This window comes from Rattus norvegicus, chromosome X (assembly GCF_021556685.1).
Source record: "Rattus norvegicus strain SHRSP/BbbUtx chromosome X, alternate assembly SHRSP_T2T, whole genome shotgun sequence".
Classification (NCBI taxonomy): Eukaryota; Metazoa; Chordata; class Mammalia; order Rodentia; family Muridae; genus Rattus; species Rattus norvegicus.
The window spans coordinates 31,595,065-31,621,320 of record NC_141554.1 but is presented as its reverse complement, the minus strand read 5'-3'; the positions used below and the strand labels follow the sequence as shown (position 1 = coordinate 31,621,320).

The window sequence follows — 26,256 nt, the reverse complement described above, 5'->3', positions numbered from 1 at the left end:
GGACTCAGTTGTCAAAGTCGTTGCTGGGCAAGTATGAGGATCTGAGTCTGGATTCTCAGAGACTACATAAGAAGACATCTATAATCCCAGTGCTGTGCAGTGAGAAACATTTAGCCAAAATAAAAATTAAAAAAGGTAGAAAACAATTAAAGATGTCTAACATCAACCTCTGTCCTCCACATGTACTAACATACATATATTCTAATGTACATTCACACACACAGAAATACATACACACATACACAAAGTTAAGAACATATTGTGAAGAGGCAGTCATTTGAGGGCAAAAATTAATTTCCTTAACTGTCAGCTATTTATAAAGCCAACATCTTATTTTATGTAGGGTAAAAAAGATGTAGAAATTGCAGGAAGTAGAATATGGTTTCAAAGGAAGGGGATTTTATGAGATTTGGAAGCTATCTTAATGTTTTGATAATTTAAAATGAATGTCTATGTGTGCATTTTAATGGTAACCCAATTTTATTGCCCCAGCTGTAAACATCTATGAGTCTGAGAAATGTTAGAGTTTATCCACTGTTTCAATGTAGTAAAAAGAGTTTTGCTCGAATTTCTCTGAAAAGTCTCTCTCTTGCTTTTGTTCTGTACAGGCAGTCCTGATACTATTCTTAATATCCTGTTTTCATTCGTCAGAGCTCTTGTCCTTTTCATTGCCATGTTCCCATCATTCCCAGTCTTTCATGTGGTGCTTTACAATAACAATTGAGAACAAAAGAATCACTACTCTTTTGGTTGCCTTAAAAAACAGAGGACTGTGTGGGGGATGGGTGCTTCATCCTCTGACTGTAGGGCTTCAGTGATCACAGGAAATGTTCATAATAGTTAACCAGGAGTTGTAGATGAGGTTAGTTTTATTTATTTCTTAAGATCACAATGTAACTTCAGGATACTGGGAATATGGGTATTTTGTGTGTGGCTAGCTTTGAAGTTGAATAGAAAAAGTGGTTTTCTTTTTATAATTCTCTCTCTCTCTCTCTCTCTCTCTCTCTCTCTCTCTCTCTCTCTCTCTCTGAGTGTGTGTGTCTGTGAGTATGTGTCTGTGTGCCTGTGTGTCTGTGTGCCTGTGTGTCTGTGTGCCTGTGTGTCTGTATGCCTGTGTGTCTGTGTGCCTGTGTGTCTGTGTGTGGTGTCTGTGTGCCTGTGTGTGTCTGTGTGTCTTGTGCCTGTGTGTGTGTGTGTGTGTGTGTGTGTGTGTGTGTGTAGCTATATATACATATACAAATACTGATTCCATTATATACACATCCAGGATTTTATAGATTTGGAATTTTATGGATACATGTATAAATGTCAACCCAAATATGCATGGAAAAGCACTCAAGGAAGGGAGTATTATGTGCTCTTCACCTGTGAGTGGATTTAAAGAAATTAGTAGCTTTGATTTTGCCACCACCTTGATGTGACTCCAGTAATCTGAAGTTTCAATCATAGATCTCTTGCTAGGAGATAAATTGAGATTGTCCTCTCTGTTTTCTCTCTCTTTGTGGCCTGTTACTATTGTCAGACCCAAATTCTTATATGAAACCCAGAAAGGTCTAGAGTAGAAAACATCAGTCATTTACAACATAATATAAAATATATTTGATTTGGCTTTAAAACTGAATTGGTTTAGCTGGACATGGCAACACACACTTTTAAGCCTAGTGCTTGAAGGCTGAGGAATTAAGATCATAAATTCCAGGCCAGCCTTGACTACAAAGCAAGGCTAGGTTTGTTTATTTGTTTTTAAAAGAAAAAAAAAAGAAAACACCCAGGATGTTTGTTTCTTAAAATAAACTATAATATACAAAACATGAAATATTTGAGACCCTTTGATTGTTAAAAATCTCAACTAAAGGCTAACAATTTATGAACTTGAAAATATTACAAACTGCTTTGTTGTTGTTTACCATTGTCTTTTCATGGGTGGAGTGAATTTTTTGTTTCCTGATGTTTCAACTTGAACCATTCAGGCTGATTTTCCCATGACAGTGCCAGAATACAGGCAAGTTATATCTCTTCTCATAATGTTATGTTCACATAGGCTATTTAAAATATCTTTGATGAAAATTTAACTTTCCATTTGATAATATAAATATGTCTTTGGTGGACTACATAAATGTCTTCTAGAAATCATTGGTTTTAAAATTGACTGATGCCTGTATTGTTAATAGGTAAATAGAAGTATGATTTGGGGAGACATCAAGCAAGAACCTCATACTGTACATTTTTTTATGTCCTATGAACTGTGTTCTGGTTCACCATGAAGTGTTGACATGCCATAAAAGCAGGTGCTACAGCTTGCACACTGCACAACCAGAGTGAGCCCCCAGCTTCCCCTTTATCTTGCATGCTCCTTAATCACCTTTGCTGGAGCCCAACTGTCTACAGGATAAACTGGATTGTGCAGACTTGTTTTCACACTTTCCTGGTGAAATACTTTTGTTGCAGTTTCTTGTCTTGTATAGTGATAAGCCACATCCTTCAATTAACTGCAGTGCAGGACAAATTTTCTTCTTTCTCTTAGAAAATCTACTTCCCTTTCTTTATTTTAAAGGATTACTTTCCATTCTCGGTGTGCCCCTTTCTTACCATTCTGGAGACCATTTCTAGAGAGTGACATCAAGCTTGGGGAACATTTATGGACTCTTTCGTAGTCTGTATATACATACGGTATTAGATTTATTTGATATTAGATGCAGATAGAATTAACAGTCTGTGAGTTCTGAATTCATAGATTCAACCCAGTCCAAGAGTAAAACATGTAAACTGTGCTTTGTCTGTACTGAACATGTATAAGACCCTCTTGTTACTTTTTTCCCCTCAAAGAATTTACCATAGCATTGTGTTAGATATTATAGGTAATTCTGCAGTGATTTTAAATATGTGAGAGGACTTGTATATATGCAAATATCAAGCCATAACAAACGAGCATCCATGGGCATTGATATTTTTAGTGGGTGTACTTAGGAACCACTCCCCATGGAAAGCCACAGAAAACTATTTTCACATAGGACTCTTTTGAGGTGATTATGTGGGTGATATGTGATATATGTGTATAATTTATTCATATATATGTTGTATATTAAGATGATCCATTGTAATATATAGGCTTTTTGGAAGAAAATATGGTTTATCATATCTATACAACATATTGTTCCTCCTAATGTAAACTAGAAACTAACTTCTTTCAAAAATGAAACTTGAATTATGAGGCTAAAGAAACAAACAAACAAAAAAGAGCATCTTATTTTTAACATGACCCAGTATCCAGTGCTGGGTAGGGTGTTAAAAGGATTCCAGGTGTAGGAGGTGTCAAGTTTCTGACCCCTAGCTGGTTCATCATGAAGTGTCGTAGTACCATAAAAGCAGGTGCTACAACTTGCACACTGCACAACCAGAGTAAGCCCCCACCGTCTCCTTTGTCTTGCATACAGTATAGAGAGCTGATATTTTTGCTTCAGACTTCAGGCATCATGCAGTCATCTGAACCACTGCTGGTCCCTGTAAGCAGGAAGAGTGCCTATCTCAGTGCCAAGTCATCAGGCTTCTTGTCAAGGCAGTGGGTGTTAGCCTGACCTGAGCTGCCTTTTCATTTTGTTTCAGCTGAGCACTGACTGGGCTAGGGGACAGGGAAGTCACAGTGGGGGCCATGGAAAAGGCAGTTGATTCTTCAACTCAGGCAACCCTGGCGGAGTGGATGAGGTGGAGCTGGCCTTCCTGGAATTGTTGGACCGATTTTCCTGTTGTATTTCACTGTCGACGCTCTCACAGACACACACACAGGACTGTTCCAGCTCTGCCTGCCACCCACCACCTGGTCTGAGTGGCCTGTCTATCATTTTGTGGAAGCCCATCCTCTACATACAGCGATGTTTCTTCAAAAAGAACTAGTGTGCAGTCCGTTGGTGGGTATTCAAGGGGATCTGTCAGAATCTTGAGTGGTGCTCAAAGGGCTCTTAACTGTTTTTTGTTTTCAGCCTGCTTACCAGGCTTCTAGGAATGGATTGCATGATCGAGGATTTCTAGGGGTTTTCTTAACTGTTAAAACAGTGAGACAGAGGTTGCTCTTTTTCATTGCCATGAGTGTCTTTTGCTTGCCTATGTGTGTAGATGAACTTCCAGGAGTATTTAAGCATTCTGTTAAGTAAATTTGGAAGACTGGGTTTCAATTAAAATAACCAGACTGTGTGACCCAGCTCCCAATTTCCCTTAATTTTTGATCATTAAAGCGTTCATATCCCCACAGACATCTGCCATGCTTCCAAATGATTCTTTTCAGGAATGTTCATTCATTATTAGTCAGGTGGCATGGTCAGGCAAGTGTGTGATTATTTTAAAGGATATCCTAGAGATCCAATTACTAAATGTGCATGTGTTACAGGCAGATGTGGAAGTACAGAAAAATGGTTGCTTAATAGTTTGATTTGATTTGCATGAATTTCACCAGGTGAGTGGTTGGTGACATTAAATCCTCCCTAGTTCTCATATCAGGCAAAATAATTTCAGTTGCAACCTGATTCCTCCTAAGTAAAAACAAAGAAGAAATTACAAATTGTTCTAAATGTACCAATTGCTTATTTGAAAACTCCAGCCTAGCATCTTGATGCTAATCTGCTTGTCATCTTTGCTTCGTTCAGTCATTCTGAACCCCTTCAATTTGTTTGGCAGAAATCCATACTTGTCTGTTACCAATTAAATGAATTTGGATGTGCTGACACTTTAAGGGCACATGTAGTGATATTGTAATTTTTGTGTAATGTTCATTACTTGAAAAATGTCACTGGATCACCCTTTTCTCACAGGTTCCTCCTCATTGTAGTATGTTTATGGAAAAAAATTATTTTGTCTGTGTACTGTTCTGTACCATGATAGGAGTGTGAAATTGCCAAATATTGTATCTCCCATTCCCAGTCTTGCAAAATAGTTTCAATTCCAAGGAAATTTCCTTTCTTTCCATCAAGACTACTTTCATTGTCCCTTTTTGGCTCCCCTGCCAGAGTCATAATAACTAAAGTAGGCCTTGGGTAGTATGTTTATTTGGTGTCTTTTATACCTGAATGTTAAATACTAAGCTACCTATTGAATACGCAGAAGTTGAGTGCTTTTATTATGTCATTTAAATTTTATATCCTTAGTGAGTTCACCTTGCATATAGAACCAGTTTCTACTGATGTTATTATATAATTTTCTGGTTTAGGACATTACTCTGAGTGAGAACAAGGTCTTTATGAGCTTAGTCTGTTGTAATCTTAAAAGTGTCAGGTTGATTCCCAGTGTTTCTCATCAGTCATTTTGAGCCGTTCAGAGTCTGCATTCTTCTGATTCATGATAGAAGTACCATTCCACAGCCATCAGAAAGCTATTGCACCTATAGTTCTATAATAAGAAATAGTGTCACACCCAAAGTCCTAAGATCAGTAAGTCAGCTTATCTTTTAATTCTGCCAGGTAATAGGGATAAGAAATGTGTAGCATGTTTCTGAAAAAAAAAATACAATTCCTTTGTACCATTTTTTTAGTGTTGCTTGTTGCTCATAATTCTTTTAAGAGCTAAGCTTTCTGAATCCATTTTCACAAGTCTTGGTTTAGCTTTCTATTGGGTTAAGGCAGTGGTTGTATCAGAGAGTTACATTGCAATTCATAACAGTAGCAAAATTACAGTTATGAAGTAGCAACAAAAATAATTTTATGGTTGGGGGTCACCACAATATGAGGAACTCTATTCAAGGGTTGCAGCATTAGGAAAGCTGAGAACTACTGGAAATTTCTTATCTGGGTTGTATTTTGGTAAATGTAAACCTTAGTTTCCATAGTCTAGAGGATATTTGGCAAAGAACCAGATGACGCACCTTGGGAGTCATTTGGGAAGTGGGGGAGAAACACCTGGCATTAACAGTCAATCACAAGTAACCCAGAATTGGTTTTTCCAGGTTGCTTCTTGATCCAGCACCCCATTCATTTATCTGATTGTGGCAATATTCATAGCTGTTCCCGGAGAGATTAAAAGTAAAATTATGCATGCATTGCATGTGTGTGATCTCTATATATTCCAAATTAGGATAACAATGAATAACAATTATGTTTCATGCAGTGTGCAAACATGAGACAGAATATGGGTAGGTGGGGAAAGAAGGTATCATCGCTAGAGGTACCTAATTCCTAGTCTGAATATTTTTTAATGAACATTTAAAATTAAATCTATCTGTGCATGTGTGGTGTGTGTGTGTGTGTGTGTGTGTGTGTGTGTGTGTGTGTGTACATGCACCCATGTATGCTCAGATATGTCTGTGGAGGTCAAAGAACTTGTAAGAGGCTGTTCTCTTTTTTACTGTGCAGGTTCTGAGGATCAGACTTAGGTTTTTAAGGTTAGCAGCAGGTGCCCTTTACACACTGAGCCATCTTCCCAGCACCCTCAGTGTAACTCTTGATCATGAAAGTGAAACTTGCATGGTCTCCTGAGTTTGGTCTTGAACTTTGCAATGAATCGTGCCTTTACAGGGATACTAGGTATTTCCTCGAGGTCTAGGTTATGTTAACTGCATCAAAGTAGAGATCCTGAGAGGCTTCAGAAAATACCATTGTGAAATTCTAACATGCGCTATAGTGCAAGATGATGGCAAGGCTTTTGATCGTGTAGGCTTGGAACTTACATCCTTTGTCTGCATTTATTTCCCAGGTCAATATTATACTTTGCCTTTTACCTCAACAGAGAATAAAAAAGATGAGTCTAATAGGCACAAAAGTCCATCATTAAAGAGTATCTGTCCTGTGGTTCCCCAAACTTCTTTCTTAAAGCCAAACCCCATAGTGGAGGTCCCTGTACCATGCCTCTTGTATGGGAAATTTTCTCCTTCCCTTTATTTTCTCCCATAGCCTAAGCCATAAAAAAGGACAATACTCCACCCCAGGAAAGTTCTCTTTGTGGAATGAATGAGTCGTCAATATAAAAATACCTCATGATGAAGGTGCCTGGAACATATAGGAGCAGTAACTGGCCTTCTGTTCAGGCAACTAACTAGCTGTATTAACCACCTTAACCATCATCTTGTGCCAAGATTTTGTTATCCATCCAGCCCTCTCCACTAGTTCTTTATCCCTTTGTTAATTCATTTCCCTTGATTCTATGAGGTGTATACTCGTGCATTAAGGTTTTATTACCTGTAAGGGTGTATTGGTCACCTGATTCAAGTCACACATTCACAAGAAGCCTACATTTGAGATTGTGAATATTTTCTTCAAAGAAGCTTGTGTGTGTATGTTTGTGTGTGTGTGTGTGTGTGTGTGTGTGCGCATGTGAATGTGCACATGTGTGCATGCATGTCTGAGCTCATACATCCATGTTTTATCCTTGAATGATTTAGAATACATAGAAATAATAGGATGACTCTCATAATTTAGACTAATGTCTTGTTATTCTGTTGTGTATGAAGAAATATTTTAGTAAATATTTCAATGATTTGCTGAGTAGGATAATTATGTCACTTTGAATTTTTCAGCTTAAAGGGTTACTTTGTAATTATTAAGTGTAAATACTTAACATATGTCACATTGTTTAGATCTGTCTTTTTAAACATTTCCTAGTTATTTAAAATGTAGTTGCCAAATACAATAATGGCCAGGACACTTTTGCCCTCTGAAAGATTCCATTCTCATCTAAAATCTGCACAGAGACAACAAACAATGAAACAAACAAGAAACATCTAGCATGAAACAAAAAATTATTTAAGGAAAATGATTTATGCTAGGAAGAAAAACAAAAGCCAATTGCAAAGAATGGCAAATGGTCCCATTTCTTGGGCCTGTGACTTAAGAAGGTAGGAATCTTAAAGATGTCATTTGGAGAAACTTGGGCAGGACTTTAAAAATGGAGATGAGACAGGATGTATAGTCCTGGGCAATAGGGGAACTCCTCTGTTTTATACCATGGAGAGAAATGATATGAAAAAGCTATAGTCCAGGGAGCAAGTTATAAGCAATAAACTCAAGGAGGAAAGATCAGGACTAAATCACTCTTGGAGCTGGAGGGTGACTCAGTGGTTAAGAATGCTTGCTGCTCTTCTAAAGGGCAAAAATTTATCTCTCAGTACCTATGTCAGGCAGCCTATAGTGGCCTATAATTTCAGCTCCAGAGGCTTCAATGTCTTCTTCTGGCCTCTGAGTGCTCTTGAACTCAGGTGTACATACCCACACATTGATGCATGCACGCAAATTAATAAAAATAAATCTTTGAAAAAGAAGTAAAAGGAAAAGAGTGTGTTTTCTTTTTGAGGGGAGGGTGATGGTCTAAAATTGTAGCAGAGTGAGTCTGGATCAGCCTACAGTCACAGAAAACAGGAAAAAAGAAACCAATGCATGGAGTGCACATTTCTTACACAATGCTTTGACTTTTGGAGAGGGAGAATGTCTTTGTACTGATGTTATATTATTTTGTAACAAACCTAATAGCCTTTAATACTACACATCCACTCTTATATAGTTTCAGAAGTCTGAAATCACATACGAATTTGCCTATTTGTCAAAGTATCTACAGAGTTCTGTAGGAGGTAGGATGCCATTCATTTTCATTCTTCTATCACCAGCTTTTAGACTAGCATCTTTTTTTTTTTTTTTTTTTATTAACTTGAGTATTTCTTATATACATTTCGAGTGTTATTCCCTTTCCCGGTTTCCGGGCAAACATCCCCCTCCCCCCTCCCCTTCCTTATGGGTGTTCCCCTCCCAACCCTCCCACCATTGCCGCCCTCCCCCCATAGACTAGTTCACTGGGGGTTCAGTCTTAGCAGGACCCAGGGCTTCCCCTTCCACTGGTGCTCTTACTAGGATATTCATTGCTACCTATGGGGTCAGAGTCCAGGGTCAGTCCATGTATAGTCTTTAGGTAGTGGCTTAGTCCCTGGAAGCTCTGGTTGCTTGGCATTGTTGTACTTTTAGACTAGCATCTTTTAGTGTAGCTTGTAGTATTCTCCTATGTCTTCAAACCAGCCATGTTGGTCTAGCTTTGCTCACATCACTCTGCCTTTGGCTTCCATTTGCTTCTATCACTTTTAAAAATTCTTTTGACACTTTCGTGTCTCTTGAATAATCCTGAATAATCTCCTTATTGCAAAATTAGCTTCTTGGGCCTAATTATTGCTGCAACTTTAATATTTTCTCCTTTATCTATCGTTACATACAGGTATAGTTTGTAGACATCTTTGGGACTATTACTGTGCCTTCTCCACAGAAGAAGGACTAGGAAATGTTGCAGGTTTCTCCTTTTGAGGGTAGAGAATGAAGCACTTTAGGAGATACCTGTAGAAAAGACAGGTTGGGGAAGGAGATCAATAAGTTCCCTGAGAGTTGCTTTCTGATTCTGCAGTTACAGACCACGAAGCTGAGGCTTGTGAACACTGAAGTGACAACCCAGGAAAATGGTGCTTGAGACTTAAGTCTAAAAATCACTTTCACAGAAAGTGACCATGAAATGAGTTTGCACACTGGCTTACCTTTTGGAAGGAAGGACACAACATTAGAACACTCCAGGGCTTTGATGAACAGAAAGAAGTCAGCAGCAGGAGAGAGAGAGAGAGAGAGAGAGAGAGAGAGAGAGAGAGAGAGAGAGAGAGAGAGAGAGAGAGAGAGAGAAAGAGAGACTGACTTGAGAAGGATAATTGCAGTGTTATTCAGAAGGAGAGGGCCATATCTGAAGAAGGAAAAAGTGGACCATTATTCATCTTATTCTTTTATCCACAAAACCTCCATTTATTTGCTTTCTATTGTGAAGAACTGCTTTCAGTGGTAAATGCATTTCTTGAGAAGAGCCCGGGCTTATGAGGTTTCACTGAACTGTATCACTAATGACAATCTTGCTTTTGGATATGATTAGAATGGCTGCTAGAATTGTAGGGCACATCTGTGGACTCATGCTCAAGGACATGCAGGCAGCTTATATACAGCTTGTTAAATGTCCTACCTTATTTTTTTACTATTTTTTCAACTCTTTTTGCTTACTATTCTGCCCTGTTATATATAATTCAACGGCAGGCAGGCAAAGGTGTGAATGCTGAATTACTGCTATTCTCAGTCTGTTGCAAGGAGTTCTCATAATATCACTTCCTTCTTCTGAATAAAGACCAATGAGCCCATTCATTAAAATGTTGAGCTATAGAATTTCCTGATAACAATATACACGTGTGACTTCCTTCTATTGTACTAAATTCTAAGAAGCTAGCTAAAAAATTGAACCGTGAAGGTTAGGCAAAACAAAAACAAAAAAACAAAAAACACAAAAAACACAAAACAAAACAAAAGAAACATAACATTTTATTTTGCACAAATCCTACCCAATCCCCCACTAGCTTGTGGATGATCCTTGCTCAATTTTTGAAAATTCCCTCACCCTTTACCCTGAGCAAACTGTCCTGTTCCTTTTCCCTCTTGTACTCTGCCTTTGAGTTTCCTATTTTATTATGTTACTTAACATTTTATTTTCATTTTTAGATATATTTTATGTGCATGAGTGTTTTGCATGCATATGTATCTGTGGACTGCATTCATGGCTAGCACATGTGGAGGTGAGATGAGGACATTGTGACCCTCCATGCAGGTGCTGGGACCTGAAACCAGGTTTTCTGCAAAAAGCAGCAAGTGCTCCTAACTGTGGAGCCATCTCTTGTGCTCTACAATTTCCCCACCCCATCTCTAATGAACAGTTAAGTCACCAAGGCAAAGGCAAGGTACCTAAGCCTACTGCAGAACCAAGTGCATGGAAAAACATTAATATTTTATTAAAGAATAAATAATATTTTAATCTCTGTAGATATTTTAAAGAAAGATACAAAATGAGGCAGACTAATTTCTTGGAGAAGGAAATTACATATGTAGATATTATTTAGTAATAAAGATGATATGTAGCAACTTCTGTGGAATTTACTATAGTTATAAACTCAGAAACCCTCCCTTTTTGGAATTATGTGACTCAAAGACTTAAAAATTTGGCTGAACTTCATTTGTCACATCTAGCTACCTTCTCAGCACTTAATTCAATTAACTATTTATAGTGTAGACATTTGCCCAAAACACCATGTGGAGAAGAACTATGGCAATAAAAGGAAAAGATTCAGATCTGAGCAGCTGCTATTAAATCATTCCTACATGAATTGCCCCAAGCACTGAACTCACATCTTTTCCATTGATGTCAGGGTGAAATCCCATTGCACATAACTTGCTGTTAACACGGGGCATGCACTCACTTGTCCAGCTCTGGCTTCTCTACCTTTCCTCTTGTTCTCCACCTGACATTTTATTCATACATTCCTGCTGGTGAGTTTTATTTTATTTTCTGACCAGATGAGTGTATATCTCATCTCTAAAGATAAGATCTGCAGGTGGACTCTGGCTCATTATCTGCTTTTTAAAATGCAGTTGTATTAGAGCCTAGCTATGCTCATTCCTTTCGGTATTCTTTATGCTAATTTTTGCAATGCATATCCCATGGCCACAAAAAAAAATCTTTATTGCCCTGCCATTTATATAGAAAGCTGGCTGACTTCTATGTTAGTGATTGACAGATCCTTAGAGGAAAGAGTTGTGCCTTATTCACCTAGCTTCAGTACATTAGAGTTGAAGAAATCAATAAGTGCTCGAGTTTACTCTACATTCCATTTTTCTAGCTATTTCTGACACAACCTGCAAAGGGAAAGAAAAATCTCTGGCTTCATAAAGCACTGTCTAGTGCTAGAGATATTAGAGGGAGATAACAATAAGCAAAGTAATAGAATCTGTTAGCAATAGAGATATAGAGAACAACAGACTGAGATAAAGCAAGGGTTTCCATAGTGGGTGGGTAGTTATGGTGGTGGTGGGGCAATTAGTTTTATGTAGGTTCAGCTAAGGTAACTGTAGAGCCGGGAGTCACGTGTTTCTAAAGACTGTATGGGCTGAGTAGGAGAGATGGGATGCGTATGGCATATCTGTGGATTGACAAGGGATCCATTTGCCAAGAGCAGAACAAGAAAGGAGTAGCGTGGGAGGAAATGAGCTCACTGTCTGTCTGTTTTCTAGGGCTGTTTTTATTGTGGTGAATTTCCATTTGACTGACATGGGAAGTCCCTGGAGGGAAGAGCAGAAGAGAGGCAGAATCTTTCATGTTTTAACAGGTTCTGTAGCTGCTGGGTGGAAAAATAGGCTATAAGGAAACAGGAAAGAATGAGAAGAAGCCATGAAAGCATTTAGAAAGTTCTTGTGATAAGCCTAGTATAAGGTGATGATGGCTTGGATCATGATAATAAAGATAGGGTGATGACAGCACAAGGTTCTGCCTTCTTGGACCAGCTTAGTACCTAGCATAAGTAGCCCTCTTTTGAATAGGTGAATAAAATATCAGCATTCCCATTGGGCTGCACAGTAGAAGCACCCTTGGGAATTTCGATGGTACTACTATTAGAACTCTGACACTTCCACTAAACAGATAGTCATCATGCAATGTTTATCTTTTGCTGTTCTGGTTTATTTCAGTATTTCACTTACTATAATATCCTCTGTTTGCATGCATATTGCTGCACATGATAGAATTCCATTTTTCTGACCAAGTAGTATTTCATCATGTATATATACTGCATTTGTTTATCTGTTCATCATTTGAACACTTAGGTTCTTCCCATAACATGGCTACTGTGAATCATGTCACGGCAAATGTAGGAGTGCAAATGTCTCTTTAACATACTTATTTTACTTCTGAATTATATGAAAATGCTCTCTTAAGTTTTAATAAATTAAAGCATCTATTTTTGTTTATACATGTTTCATGTGCATCAATGCATCTTTGTGTAATCACATGTATGTAGGCAGACTAATGTGTACATGCTTGTGGAACCCTGAGTTTTCATTGGGACTCTTCCCTGATTGCTCTTTACCTTATTCATTAGTGCAAGGGACGAACCCATAGTTCTGGCTAACTAGCTTTGTCAGAGGTATTCCCTATCTCTGTCTCCCATGCACTGGGATTACAGATGACTTCCATGCCCATCTAGCATTTATGTGCATTCTGGGAATTGGTATTCCAGTGTTTGTATTATATGCTACTTGTTACATGACAGATGATTTACCACTTTCAGTGTTTTGCTTTTTTTTAAATGTTTGTCAACACTGGTTTTTGTTGTTTTGTTTTGTTTCATGTATTGGCTTATGATATGGTACCATCAAAATAAATGCAAATACTGTATATTGTAAACGAATTAAATGAAAGTGAGAATTAGATGAATATGAGTAGGCTCTGCATGATGGTGTGCTCCTATGATAGTGCCTTGTTCCTATGATCCCAACATTCAGGAGACAGAGGCAATAATATTGTTTGCAGCCAGCCTGTAATATATAGCAAGACCCTGTCTCAAAATAAAGAACGTATTGACATAAGAAAATAACATAATTAATGATAACCAGCATGTAACAAAGCCTAGGAAAAGCCTACATTTTTCCTTTTGATTTTTATGCTTCTGATAGAAAAGAAAAAATATGACAAGGAGATAATTTTCTACCCACAATTAATCAAAGTCTTGCCCAATAGGCCAAACATTTTCATTTCTTCAGAGCCATCTATAGGTACAATGGACTGGGCCCCAGGGAGGATGGTTACATGTTTTTTTTTAATAAGAGTAGCTTTTGGCTTTACATTGTAGACTGTGGGATGATGGGCAAGTACTCAGTATTTCAAATTGCAGCCATTCCTTTATTCTGTAGTAAATATAATTGATAGTTGCAGGTCATCACTGAGCAGATCATTTCTTCTACTCTTTAGCAGGCCCAGGACATACTTTATAATCTCTACTGGTCTTCTTTCATTTGGCAGTGAGCTGACATTGTTTCAGCAAAGCAATGCACCCTTCATATTTCAGACGGATGTTATTTCACAAAAGGTCACCTGATCCAGAAAGCCTGCATTTTGTATAGAAGTGGAGGTGTGAATACAATTGACTGATTGTCAGAATCACTATACACAGCTTTGGAAGTGAAGCCTTCCCATAAACCCAACTGAGAACTTTCTACCCTTGTCAGTGATTTGAACCTCCTGACCTGGTAAACTGCACCATTCTCCCACAGCTTGCAGCGGGCTGCTGCTAATATGCCAGGCAGAATTCTACAGTCCTCTCTACTAATGGCCTGGAAAGGGAGAAGGTTCAAAAGAGGCTTAGTTCCCAGGCCTGCTAATGAGCATGAGGCCTCTTCACCCTAATGAACTGGTGCTTGTGTGGGATTCTTTATCATCTCCTTTTGAAGGGAAGGCAGGCAGGAGTTCACAAAGCAACGAGGTATTTATGGGAAAGGAAACGTTCAGCTGGGCCACCCGAAGGTGGCCTGGAGGGGAGCAACAGAGCTGGCAGAGGTCATGACTGGGCCAGCAGGGTTGTGAGTGTGAGACAAAACCTCTTGCCAGCCAGACCTGTTGCTGGCAACAGTGACCAGCCTGAGATAAGATATTTTGGGCCAAATGGGGTTGCACTGGGGTTATTGTTACAACTTATCAAATGTATGTGATAATATTACTTATCAGCGTTTCAGCCTTCAGAAAGGCTACCACATAGTTTTCTAATTTCTGTCTGCATCCCAAATCCCACTTCTGGATTAATCAATACACGAGCAATGAGCATATGCCAAAAATATTGCCTCTACCATGAGCGTCTTGTGAAAAATCCATAGGTTTTATCCTCAAGAATGTCTTGAGCAATGATGTTCTGAATCTAAACATGATTTTTTCTTCTGAAATGCATGCATTTCAGTTCATATATGCTTCATGTTCATCTCTATAACAAGTACATCTGTACAATTGAAAATCCTGCCCTGCCGTTACAAACTGATAGTCTTTGAAAATACGTATACATTAATATTCACGCTCACAAATTCAGAGTTGTGAATGACATTATTTCATTAACAAGTTTTTGCATTTTAATGAAAGGGAAAATTTGTTCGTGATGTAAGATTACTCTGATCGTACGCCAATTATAGAGGCTGCAGTTTCAGTCACTTACTAGATTAGAGTTAGACCTTTTAAAGCCCAAAGCTGTAAAAACTATAAACAAACAGCAATAAACATTACAAAAAGAAAGCTGCCACTTTCAACAATCAGAAATTTGAGAAAATGATAGGCTCCTGTTTTATTTTGTTTTGTTTTTTCTGTTTGTTTTGTTTTGTTTTGTTTTTATCATTTGCCCCCAATAAAGACAGATGTTTGGAACATACACATAATTTCCCTTCCATGACCTGTGTTTGGAATTACTATGAGATGCATTTGAAGCTGACAGCCCCAGTCCCCTCCACCCCCACCCCCCCCACCCCTGCCCGCTGACCCCTCATGCTTAATCCAATCTTACATTCTGTTTCCAGATAGCTGATCAGCTTCCTTGGATTTTGCTGATGACCCCGGAGAGTTTTGCCTGAAGATGGAAACACTGGAGTCGGAGCTGACCTGTCCTATTTGTCTGGAGCTTTTTGAGGACCCTCTCCTGCTTCCCTGTGCACATAGCCTCTGTTTCAACTGTGCCCACCGCATCCTGGTCTCTCACTGTGCCACCAACGAGCCTGTGGAGTCCATCAACGCCTTCCAGTGCCCCACCTGCCGGCATGTCATCACGCTCAGCCAGCGAGGTCTAGACGGGCTCAAGCGCAACGTCACCTTACAAAACATCATTGACAGGTTTCAGAAAGCATCCGTGAGTGGGCCCAATTCTCCCAGTGAGACCCGCAGGGAGCGGGCCTTTGACGCCAACACCATGTCTTCTGCCGAGAAAGTTCTCTGCCAGTTCTGTGACCAGGATCCTGCCCAGGATGCTGTGAAGACCTGTGTTACTTGCGAAGTGTCCTACTGTGATGAGTGCCTGAAAGCCACTCATCCGAATAAGAAGCCCTTTACAGGCCATCGTCTGATTGAGCCAATCCCGGACTCGCACATCCGGGGGCTAATGTGCTTGGAGCATGAGGATGAGAAGGTGAATATGTACTGTGTGACCGATGACCAGTTAATCTGTGCCTTGTGTAAACTGGTTGGGCGGCACCGCGATCATCAGGTGGCAGCTTTGAGTGAGCGCTATGACAAATTGAAGGTTAGTCCGATCCGCCTTAAGCCAACCCCTTTCTGCCAGCAAATGTCATGGAAATAAGAAGTGTATTCACTGCTAGCTACATGGCAGGTGAAGGATTTCTCTTCACCTTTGTTGTCTGATTAGTTGTAGCATGTTTTTGGCAGGATATAAATGTTACACAATGAGGGTATCTTGTAAAAGTTGACTGCTGCTTGTAATTTTAGTGTTGTCAAGGTGAGGGCAAATTCTAAAATCTGGATCATTTTCAACTCTTACTGTTTTCTGGATCATTTTCAATGTCTGCAGTTGTTACAAAGAGAGGAGATAGAGACAGCATGGGGCAGGAGAAGGAACGGTGAGAAAAAGAGAAAAAGGAATATAAAAAAATCTATCATTTGAGCATTTACAGACATTTATTTTCTTCACTCTTGCAGGAAAAAGTAATTTACTCACATTGGACCTTTATCTAGTTACTATACAAACAAAAGACCAGAAAGAAGAATGTGTGTAGCAAATGTCTGTACCAAATGTGGGATTTTAGAGGACATGTGACCTCCTTGTGTAAATGATATTCAGCTTATTGGTGAACTATCATGTTCTGACAGTCTCGGGTTTCATGAAAGCATTCCTGCCTGTATAAGCTTCTTTTATTCAGCCAGTTTACAGGCAAGACTGTCTGAATTCCATCCACTTCTAGTATGAAATTATCCAAATTACAGCTTGGGGAATAGTAATTAACATGGTTATATGTTAAGTTAAAAAAATACTCTCTAAATAAGGTTAGAAAGCTGCAGGGAAGAAATAAAAAAAAGTCTCCTGATGTCTATTCAACTTCGGTTGACAGTGGGCCTAATTATTGCAAACATGACTGAGAGAGTTTGTGTGAAGTATTATGTTCATCAGCTAATTTTTAGATCACAAGACACTAATTAAAAGAAAAAGAGGTATAAGTTAAAAGTGCTAAGTAAATATATACTGAAGTCCCTCCTCTCAGGAAAAACAGAGCAACTTGTTGAACAAACAAAATTAATCAGATGATCCAAAGAGTATCATTGCTCAAAGAATAACATCACCTTTAACAAACGGTTCCTATTGCCTTCTCCTAATGCTAATGACTGCTTATATTTACTTAGGCTACATAGGTGATTTCACCATGGTGAAGATTAACGAACCACATCTGGGATTCAGCGTTGTGATTGTTTGACACAATGAGGGAACTTGACATGCTAAGGGAAATCCCTGCTTCTAAATGTGATGAGGGAAGTGAACGCAGTACACGCACAGATCCTTCACTTCAAATGTCCAAGGAACGAGTGGCTGCAATCCATCTTTTTACCATATAGGGAAGTTTGCCACAAGAATGTAGGTAACACAGTCAAGGGAGGATAGGCACACATTACATTTTCCTGCATTGCCCAGCGGTAGAGAAAAGTACCACCAACGTGTTTGACAGGGAAAAGGAGTGTGCAGGAAATTACAACAAAGTCAATCGTTCAAAATTCCAGATAGCTGTTAGCTTGTGTAATCTGAGATGATTTCTTTTTAACCTTTCTTGTGCTTAGGAGGTATGTCCTTTGGAATGCTTGAATAGAGATCTCTGGTCTTCCTTTCCTTTTTGTCCTTTATCAAGAAAAAGTTCTTTTCATTAGATTAAGGGCTGTTTGTTAGAACACCATCATCATCATGAGGCTGCGTATTCAACAGCTTCCAGGCTGGTTATTTGTATCTGGTAGTCAAATTCTGCTCAGTGTCCATTTGCTGTCACAGCACGGTCATTACTTATTTACATAACGTCTTCACATTTATGAGGAGATACTGCAGTAGCCCTTTCTGTGATGAAAATGCAAGTCTTCAGTCATAAGTTCAGTACATTTGGCTAATCAAGCTTATGGATTACCAGACCTTGATATTGTTATGGGGAGGGCCTGACAATTAACAGTGTTGTATATTTTATTTTCTAATCACAGAAATATAGGCATATATTAACAACCTCTAAGGCACCGAAACACATGTGCAGGTATTTAACAAAATATGTTTATGATCAATTATTTGCAGCTATTCCATGAAATGTGCTTTTAAGCATTTGCATGGATAACATACCAGCAGAACATGTTTGTTCAGGAACATGGCGTTCATGTCAGAAAAAAAAATCATAAATATATAGGGCATTTTGGAGGTGATGATCTTAGTCATCACAGACTGGTAAATATGTGTACTTTCTTGTTTTATCTAAACCTAGTAAAATACAAATGCTGATTTTACAAAATGAATTAATAGCATAATGAAGAGAAGTAACCAAGGATCTGTATCTTTCAGTAGTTATTACGTTGTCCGAAAAAGTAAATTGTGCTCTGTGGGATTTCATATTGATACATATTGTGCTGATATGATTGCAAAGAATAATTATTTTCTTTAATAACCTAAATTTTGGGGATCATTATAATTATACTAGATTTCCATATAAAAGGTGTATGAAATGAAATGTAGCTGGGCATGGTAGGCCATGCCTTTAATTCCACCATTCAAGAGGCAAAAGGCATGTGCATATCTATGAACTGAAGGTCATCCTGGTCTTCATAGTGAGATGTAGGCAGGCAAAGGTTATATATTGAAACTGTATCTTAAAAAGTAAAACAAAACAAAAGCAGAAATGAAATGTGACTCTGTGCATTAACATCTTTATCTGAAGCACAAAAGATAAAATACCATAAAATTTCAACATATAGAATTCATAGATGTAAAATCTTCCACATTTCCTTAGAGACCTTGTCTCAGAAACTAAAAATATTAAAGATCCTTCATATCATTTGAAAGAGTGTCATGCCATCAGTTTGTTCCTTTTAGGGACTATACTTGGTAAATGCTTATGAGATAGGGAAACGATGAGAAAATTAAACTCACAATTCCTAAATTCTGTTGTTTAAAGTAACAAGTGAAGTCTCCATGTCAAATGCAACCTCTAAGTGAGACACATCAAAACATGGACATTTAAAATAATCATTTTAATTGAATCTTAAGAAGCCCTCCAGTGCTACATACTCTACTTAAAAACTGGATTTGTGAACCACATAACTGACATATAAGAGAGATTAATAATGTATTCTAGAGTTTCCAAGAAATTACAGTGAAGTAATTCCTCTCTTACTGTGCACACATAACACACTGTGCCTCTTGTTTCTTGACTCAAGTTGCACTTATGAAAATATGCCAACAGAGAAAATTGACCTTTCAATGTCTTTCAAGCAAGCTCACACTGAAGCTTGAAACTGCTTTTGCTATGCTCACTTTAAAGGCTGGCGGTGGGAGTTTCTTCATGAAGCATAGCTTTCAGTGGATCAAACCACTGAGATTTCAATTGATTCTTCCAAAAGTTCACATTAAAGCTCAATTTTATGTAACACTATGCATATGGAGTCGGAGATAGGGAATTTTGCTCTTAGGTTTGTTTGTCTATTTATTTATTTAGGAGATAGGGTCTTACCGTGAAGCCTTGACTTGCCTGATACTTATTATAAAGCCCAAGTTGGAGCTGAATTCTCAGCAGTTCTTGTGCCTAGATGGGGTTCTATGTTTGAAAATCTTTCCCAATTTACAACAATGGTGTGAGGTGATACTGAGCTACAGACTGTTTTCTTTCTTTCTTTTTTTTTTTTCTTGGCATTTCTATGACATATTTCTGCTATAAAATAGTAATATTGCCAGGCCTGGTTGCACAGACCTGTAATCCTACTTACTCTAGAGCACTGGTTCTCAGCTTTCCTAAAACTGTAATATTTTAATACAGCTCCTCATGATGTGGTGATCACCAACCAAAAAATTATTTCGTTGATACTTCATAACTGTTACTGTGCTACTACTATGTGTTATACTCTAAGTATCTAATAGAGAAGATGTATGATATGCAACCCCCAAAGAGGACTTGACTCATAGGATGAGAACTGCTGCCTCTAGAGACTGAGCCAGGAGGATATTAAGGGTTCAAGGCCAGCCAGGGCAACATAATTTGTGACACACTCTTTCAAACTAAGAGCTAAAAGACAGGACCAGAGTTATTGTTCATTGGGAGAATGCTTGGCTACAATGTGAGACACTATGGATTCAAATGCCAGTACCACCAAAAATCCTATTTATGTATTCTGTTTACTCAGTCAGTTACTCAGAGAAGCACATTTAAGCTAAGTGGAAACTAAAGAGAGTGAACTTTTCAAGTTCTTTTCATACCACTGTCATTTTCCTTATTTCAAGACATTTGAAGCTCTAACATACAAGATTACAGACTTTTTGAGAGGTAACGGATAATTAAGCTAATATCCATTATTTTTTTCCTTTTTTAAAATTGGATATTTTTTATTTATATTTCAAATGTTATCCTCTTTCCCAGTTTCCCGTCCATAAACCCCCCTCCACTCCCCCCTCCCCCTTCTTCTTGAGGATGTTCCCCCACCTATCCACCCACGACTTTCTGCCTCCCCACCTTGACATTCCTTTACACTGGTGGGGGGGGGGCGTTCAAGCCTTGGCAGGACCAAGGACTTCTCTCATTGTTGCCCAATATGGCCATCATCTGCTACATATGCAGCTGGAGACATGGGTCTGTCTCTTTGGATTGTGATTTAGTCCCTGGCAGCTCTGGTTGGTAGGTAGTGTTGTTCTTATGGGGTTGCAAAACCCTTCAGCTCCAGAGACTGAAGGAAAGGCCATTCAGAGATTGCCCCACCTGAGAATCCAGCCCATACACATACAGCTACCAAATCCAGATCACATTGCTAATATTCATTTATTAAGCAAAGGTCATATGTACAAAAGCAGTCACCATCTTCACAGAGCTAACAGACTTGTAGGAAAATCTAACAGAAAAATCATTTTCCTTGCTGCTGGTAGAGAAAGTCATACTGTATCCAAATCAAGGGCACAGATGCCAGTCTGAGAGATGGAAAAAGTCTTCCCAGAAAAAAAAATCTCCACATACCACTTTCAAGTCTTATATTAGAAGGTGATAGGGGGTTTAACTGGGAAGGGGTATGGCATTTGAAATGTAAATAAATAAAATAACCAATAAAATAAAAATGTTGAAAAAGAAAACAATGTTTAGCTTAATAAATGCCTATAAAAACTCCTGTTATCCATCATTCAACTCTGACATTTTATCACATACTACCTCCTTTTTATAATCCTATAAAAGTGTGTGAAGCAGCTCACAAGTATTTTAGATTAGATTTTCATTTAAATTATATATAAGTTTTATTATATTTCACCACATGGTATTTTAAGAAAGTGAGTCATGTATTTTATATAAAATGTTTTGGTTTTGTGTGTGTGTGTGTGTGTGTGTGTGTGTCTTACCAGTTCCACTTGTCTCCTTCAAAAATATAGTTTGTTTGTGCATATTTCATGGCAGCATTTCCATAGTTTACAATGTGAATATATTTTTCATTATTCTCATGTGGTTAAAATAAGGTTCTGAAATATTTGTGAATTACATAAAAGTGGCCTCTTATTTAATTCATTTGGTACAAAAATATTTATGATGGAGTCAGAAGAAAGCACCTCCAGGGACCTACTCTTATTGATGAAGCTCAAAGCCACTTCCTTTCCCTCCTCCTTTTCACCTGATAATTCTCTCCTATCTGACTTACCTCTCCTATATTTCTCTTACAGAGGGAATTTACTATTGCTTGATGATTTATTATGATTGGGATCATTTTTGTAAGGTCTGGGGGTTCAGGAAAGTGCACAGACAAGTACACAAGGTACCTCTGAGTCATGGGAATGTGTAAACAAATGTAATAGTTGGGCACATTACTTAATGTTCCTGTTCCCCACTTTACTCTTCTATAAAACAAGGCTAGTAATGTCCTGTGCTTTCTTTTACAAAAACATGGGAGAACAAAATAAAGTGTTTCATGTAAACTCTTAGCATTGTGCCAGGCTCAGAGGAAGCCTGCAATATGTCAGAACTACTGTTAGAAAGCAAGATTCAGTTTATAATGGTCAAATGTGTGGACTTTGGCATTTCACTGGCTGCCCAATATTGTTTTAGTTATTGCTTGCCATATTTATGTGTGAGATAAGAGTGCATGTTGTTATTTTAATGTGTTTTATAGTTTGAAAAATGTCTAGCCACAGGTAGAGGCATGCCAATTAGAAACACTTGCTGAATGATGTATGGAATTGATTGATAAGTTAGACAACTGTTTTGGGATTCAGAAGAGGAAGAGATGACTTGTGTTGAGTAGACAATAAACCTTGCTTCAGGGTGGTGGGATTTAAGCTGTGTTGACAGATGAGTGGATTATACATCAAAGCAGCTGAATAGAACTTCTGCGCATGCACTGGGCCGGCAGAGGCCTGTCTGTAGCAACACACAAGGACACTTAGGATGCTGGACAATGCTGGCTAACATTTGGGGTTCTGAGAGGTCAGAAGAGATAATATCGGAAGAGGTATCTTTGAAGGAGAGTTTGAGTCTTTGAATGTCAGGCTAAGCATTTGGGCATGTTTTATTCCTGTCTGTAAAATAACAGTGAAATATTTTTCTTATGCAGGGAGGGTTATACAAAGTATGCTTTATGCAAAAAAGGTCCAATGAGAATATCTGATACAGGTAGGGCTGTGGTGTTCCCAGGCGGGGAAAAAAAAAAGCATGAAGAGACTATTGCTTTAGTTTTCATCTTACAATCTATTTAAATTGACACAGTGCAACCCAAGCTCAAAATCTGAGTGGCATTCAAAATCTTGTCTCTGAAGATTAAAAACGGGAAGGGAGTGTCAGGAACTGCTATTAGCTTCTGAATCTGGGTATCAGTATAATCCTTCTCCTGCATTCCTCTTATAGCTAGATATCGTGAAGATGGCATGTGACTGTCTCTCTGGCTTTTCATTCACAATAAGGAGAAGGCAGTTCAGGGCACTGCATCTACTGCAGTGACATTTTAGAGTGTGTTGGAGCTCACACTATTCTAGCACATTGTGTATCTGTGGTAGTTTACACTGAAATTGGAATAGAGTTGCTCCCAATCACCTATACATCTGTCTATACAGATCGCAGTTCCCTAGTGCCCAGCTTGTTCTTTCTCTTCCAGCCTAACAGGGCCAACAAAGGCAGCATTATTTTTAAATGCTCTAGTCATTTTTGAGGTTTTGAGAAATATATGCAGCAATTTTACAGTGATTTTAAACACACACCTGGCCTGGCTGCAAGCCACCATACTACAGGAGGAGGATGCCTTCCCACAGGCTCTGCAAATTACTGTAGAGATATGGCTTTGGAAGAATGCCTCCAGAGCCATCAAGGAAGCTGTCTTGAAGAGGTCCCCTTGCCAACATTTTCACAGACTGATTATACTGAAGAGCCAGAACTTATGCCCAGAACTGGAATTGTGTACATGTTCCCAGGCTACCTGAGGACACTGCAAAGCAAAGACAATAATGCTAATTGACAATTAGGATTTTTCTCCCCTAAAGGTCTCAAAACACAAACAAAAAATCCAGATTCACTTTATGTTTGTGAGCACAATGTCCAAGTCTTTTGTGTAGCCATTTGGCATGTATTATTTTTAAACTGGATAAAATGCCTTTTTTGTTTGTTTCGCATCAGAAAAGAAAGTACTTGTAAAGTACAAAGCATAAGAATCACATGCAGTAAACATTTGATGAACATCAGGTTCTATCGTAGCTGTACCTTTACTAGAATAGTCAACACTTCATCTGGAGAATCCAATCATGGATTTATTGACTGTATCATAATTACTCAGTGACTATAGAGTGGAGTTCTGTTTCTAGTCCCTACTATGGAATACTTTGATAACCATTGCTTAATTCTAGAGGCTAGCAGAAATTTGATTTGCCCATCAAGCTAAGTGGCAAAACTGACCTTTTAGAAGCACTGAGTGTTACGAGGAATGGAATGGCTTTAGAAACAAGACTATTTTAAAGATTGCAGACAGATGTTGTTTATTCATGTTCCAGTTTGAGTTTTTGGATCACCAAAGAAATAGAAGCTGGTATTTGACTTGATATCATGGTTTTTGTACCCTAGATAGGTTTAAAAAAAGATTAGTAACAAGATACACAGGGAGTTTAGACCAGCTCTCACTCAGTAGTACTGTCCAGTTGCCTTTTGTAAGCTAGCAAGAGGAGGAGTCCTGGGCTCTATTGCCTCTACTGTTTTCTTTATAGTAGAAAAACAGGAGGATCTCATTGCTGGCTACCAAGAAGAAGAGGAAGAGCCCTAGAGTGAAAGACCCTTCAAAAAGGAAGCTTCTGTGCACCACCCACGGCCCTAGGTGGGCATTTTGTAAAAGTCATGCAGAATACAGAGTAGCACTGGTGTCATGTGCCACCACCCCTTACATCTCTTTGCTTTTTGTCGGCAATATAAAGAAAAGATTGAGTTTTACCCACATTGGTATTAGACCAATCACTAAAAGCATCTATCCAATCTGTGCCTTTACAAATGTTCTTTTCCTTATATGCTTTATCAAGTTCTCTTTTTTAACCAATGAAAATCAGCCCTTCTAATCCACCCAGGGAGAATTCTTATGTAGCCACTATGAGATAAGAATGGGTGAATTCTGGGAATGCAGAAACGAATAACAAAGATAAACCTGTCCTACCAGGGTCTAGAACTAAAGATCACATGGCAAAAGACTACATAAAAGGACCGTGGAAAGAATTCCAAGGAGGTTAATCTGAGACATAGTTGTCAGTGTGAGAAATTCCTGAAGATCACTGACTTTGGTGTTGCTATCTATAAACCACCTAATTCTAGAAGCTGAAGAGAAACCATGTTTCTGTAGAAATACTCAAGCGGACATTGGCATTCCTTCCTTTGGAGTTGCAGGTTAGGACTCAGTATCAGGGCTCTGAGCCATGCTAAAATCCAGACCGGATGCCTTTTTATTAAAGGTCTGCTGTGCACAGGCTGGACACACAGTCTCCTCACATGCTTTCATCAGAGGGCTGATATCCTTCCTGACAAAACGAATAGGTCAGATAAATAGCCAGGCTCTGAAGCAGTTGCTGTGAGTTCTACTTTAAGATGACCACCTCTAGGAAGAGAGAGATATGAGAGACCAATTCACGGAAGTACTATTGTGTTAATGTGGCCAGCTGTGTGTGGATGTGTGTGGGGGTGCTTTTACTCTTATGGGATTTTTTTTAATAAACCAGTGCTTTAGAACAAATATGCTGACCAAGTACAGAGTTCTTATTTCCCTCTTCTTTAACCCTTGACATTGATATACAAAGTTTAGTTGCTTTTTGTTGGTGGCGTCAATTTCCCGGTTAAGAGTGAAAGGGTCAGGGTTTCATTTCAGGCTGAGTATGGTCAGGTACATCTTGAAGCTCCATGAGTCATAGGCAAGAAGAGGTTAAAGGGACGTGTTCCTGTCCCAGGGTTTTCAAACCGAGCTGTACAGGGCCTCCTCAAACAAAGGTCTCACTGACTTGTTCATTGATCAGTTCTTTAACTGATGTAGTTGCTGTAGTTCTTCTCTTCTGAGGATTCATCAAAACCTCTAGAAAAGGGCTTATAGGCCTGGGCAGGATGGTAATAGAAGGAAGCTGAGCTGAGCAGGAAACTACTTTAAGTTCCTTTGAGATAAGCCTCAAGAACATTTTGTTAGTTTGACACCAAGAACACACTATTGCCAGGCATTTGTAGTAAGAAGTATTTGTAATTCTTCAGACTGACATTTTAAAAAACACAATCAACTATTATTTATTTGATCCTTGGAATAACCATATAGCTCCTGTACAAAAGTATATTATTTGCCTGTTAGTGATCATAAGAGTGTTAAATGAGGAAATATAGGTTCAAGTGCCTTGCTCAACATCTAGTATCTAGTGTATAGGAACAGCTTAGTGGTTTGGAACAATCTTAATGCTGTAAAGCATGAGGCCATGGCAAATTTACCAGGAATATTGATGAGGACTTAGAGCATAGCTCAGTGGCAGTGCACATACCTAATATGAATGAGGTTCTGGGTTTAGTCTCCAGTGCAGGCATACACACATACAAATGCGCGCACGTGCACACACACACACACACACACACACACACACACACTCACAGGGGTGGGAAGAGTGACTATCTACAGCCAGAGAACTTGAAGCTTAAGGATACAGGCCTTGAAGTTCAATCTTGTCCTTGACTAATCACTAGCACTATTAAAACAAAAAGAGCCATGACCCAAATGTGGCCC

At 38.7% G+C, this 26,256-nt stretch overlaps 1 protein-coding gene across 8 annotated transcripts in view; it reads left to right on the top strand.

Moving 5' to 3' along the window:
- Mid1 (midline 1) overlaps positions 1 to 26,256 on the top strand; it is a 381,084-nt gene that overhangs the window by 245,278 nt on the left and 109,550 nt on the right. For 4 of the 8 annotated variants that reach the window (NM_001431606.1, NM_001431607.1, NM_001431608.1 and 1 more), the window contains 1 exon segment: positions 15,357 to 16,072. In NM_001431606.1, coding sequence (NP_001418535.1) covers positions 15,413 to 16,072 — 660 coding nt within the window. In that variant the 5' untranslated portion in view covers positions 15,357 to 15,412. 8 annotated transcript variants of the gene reach the window in all.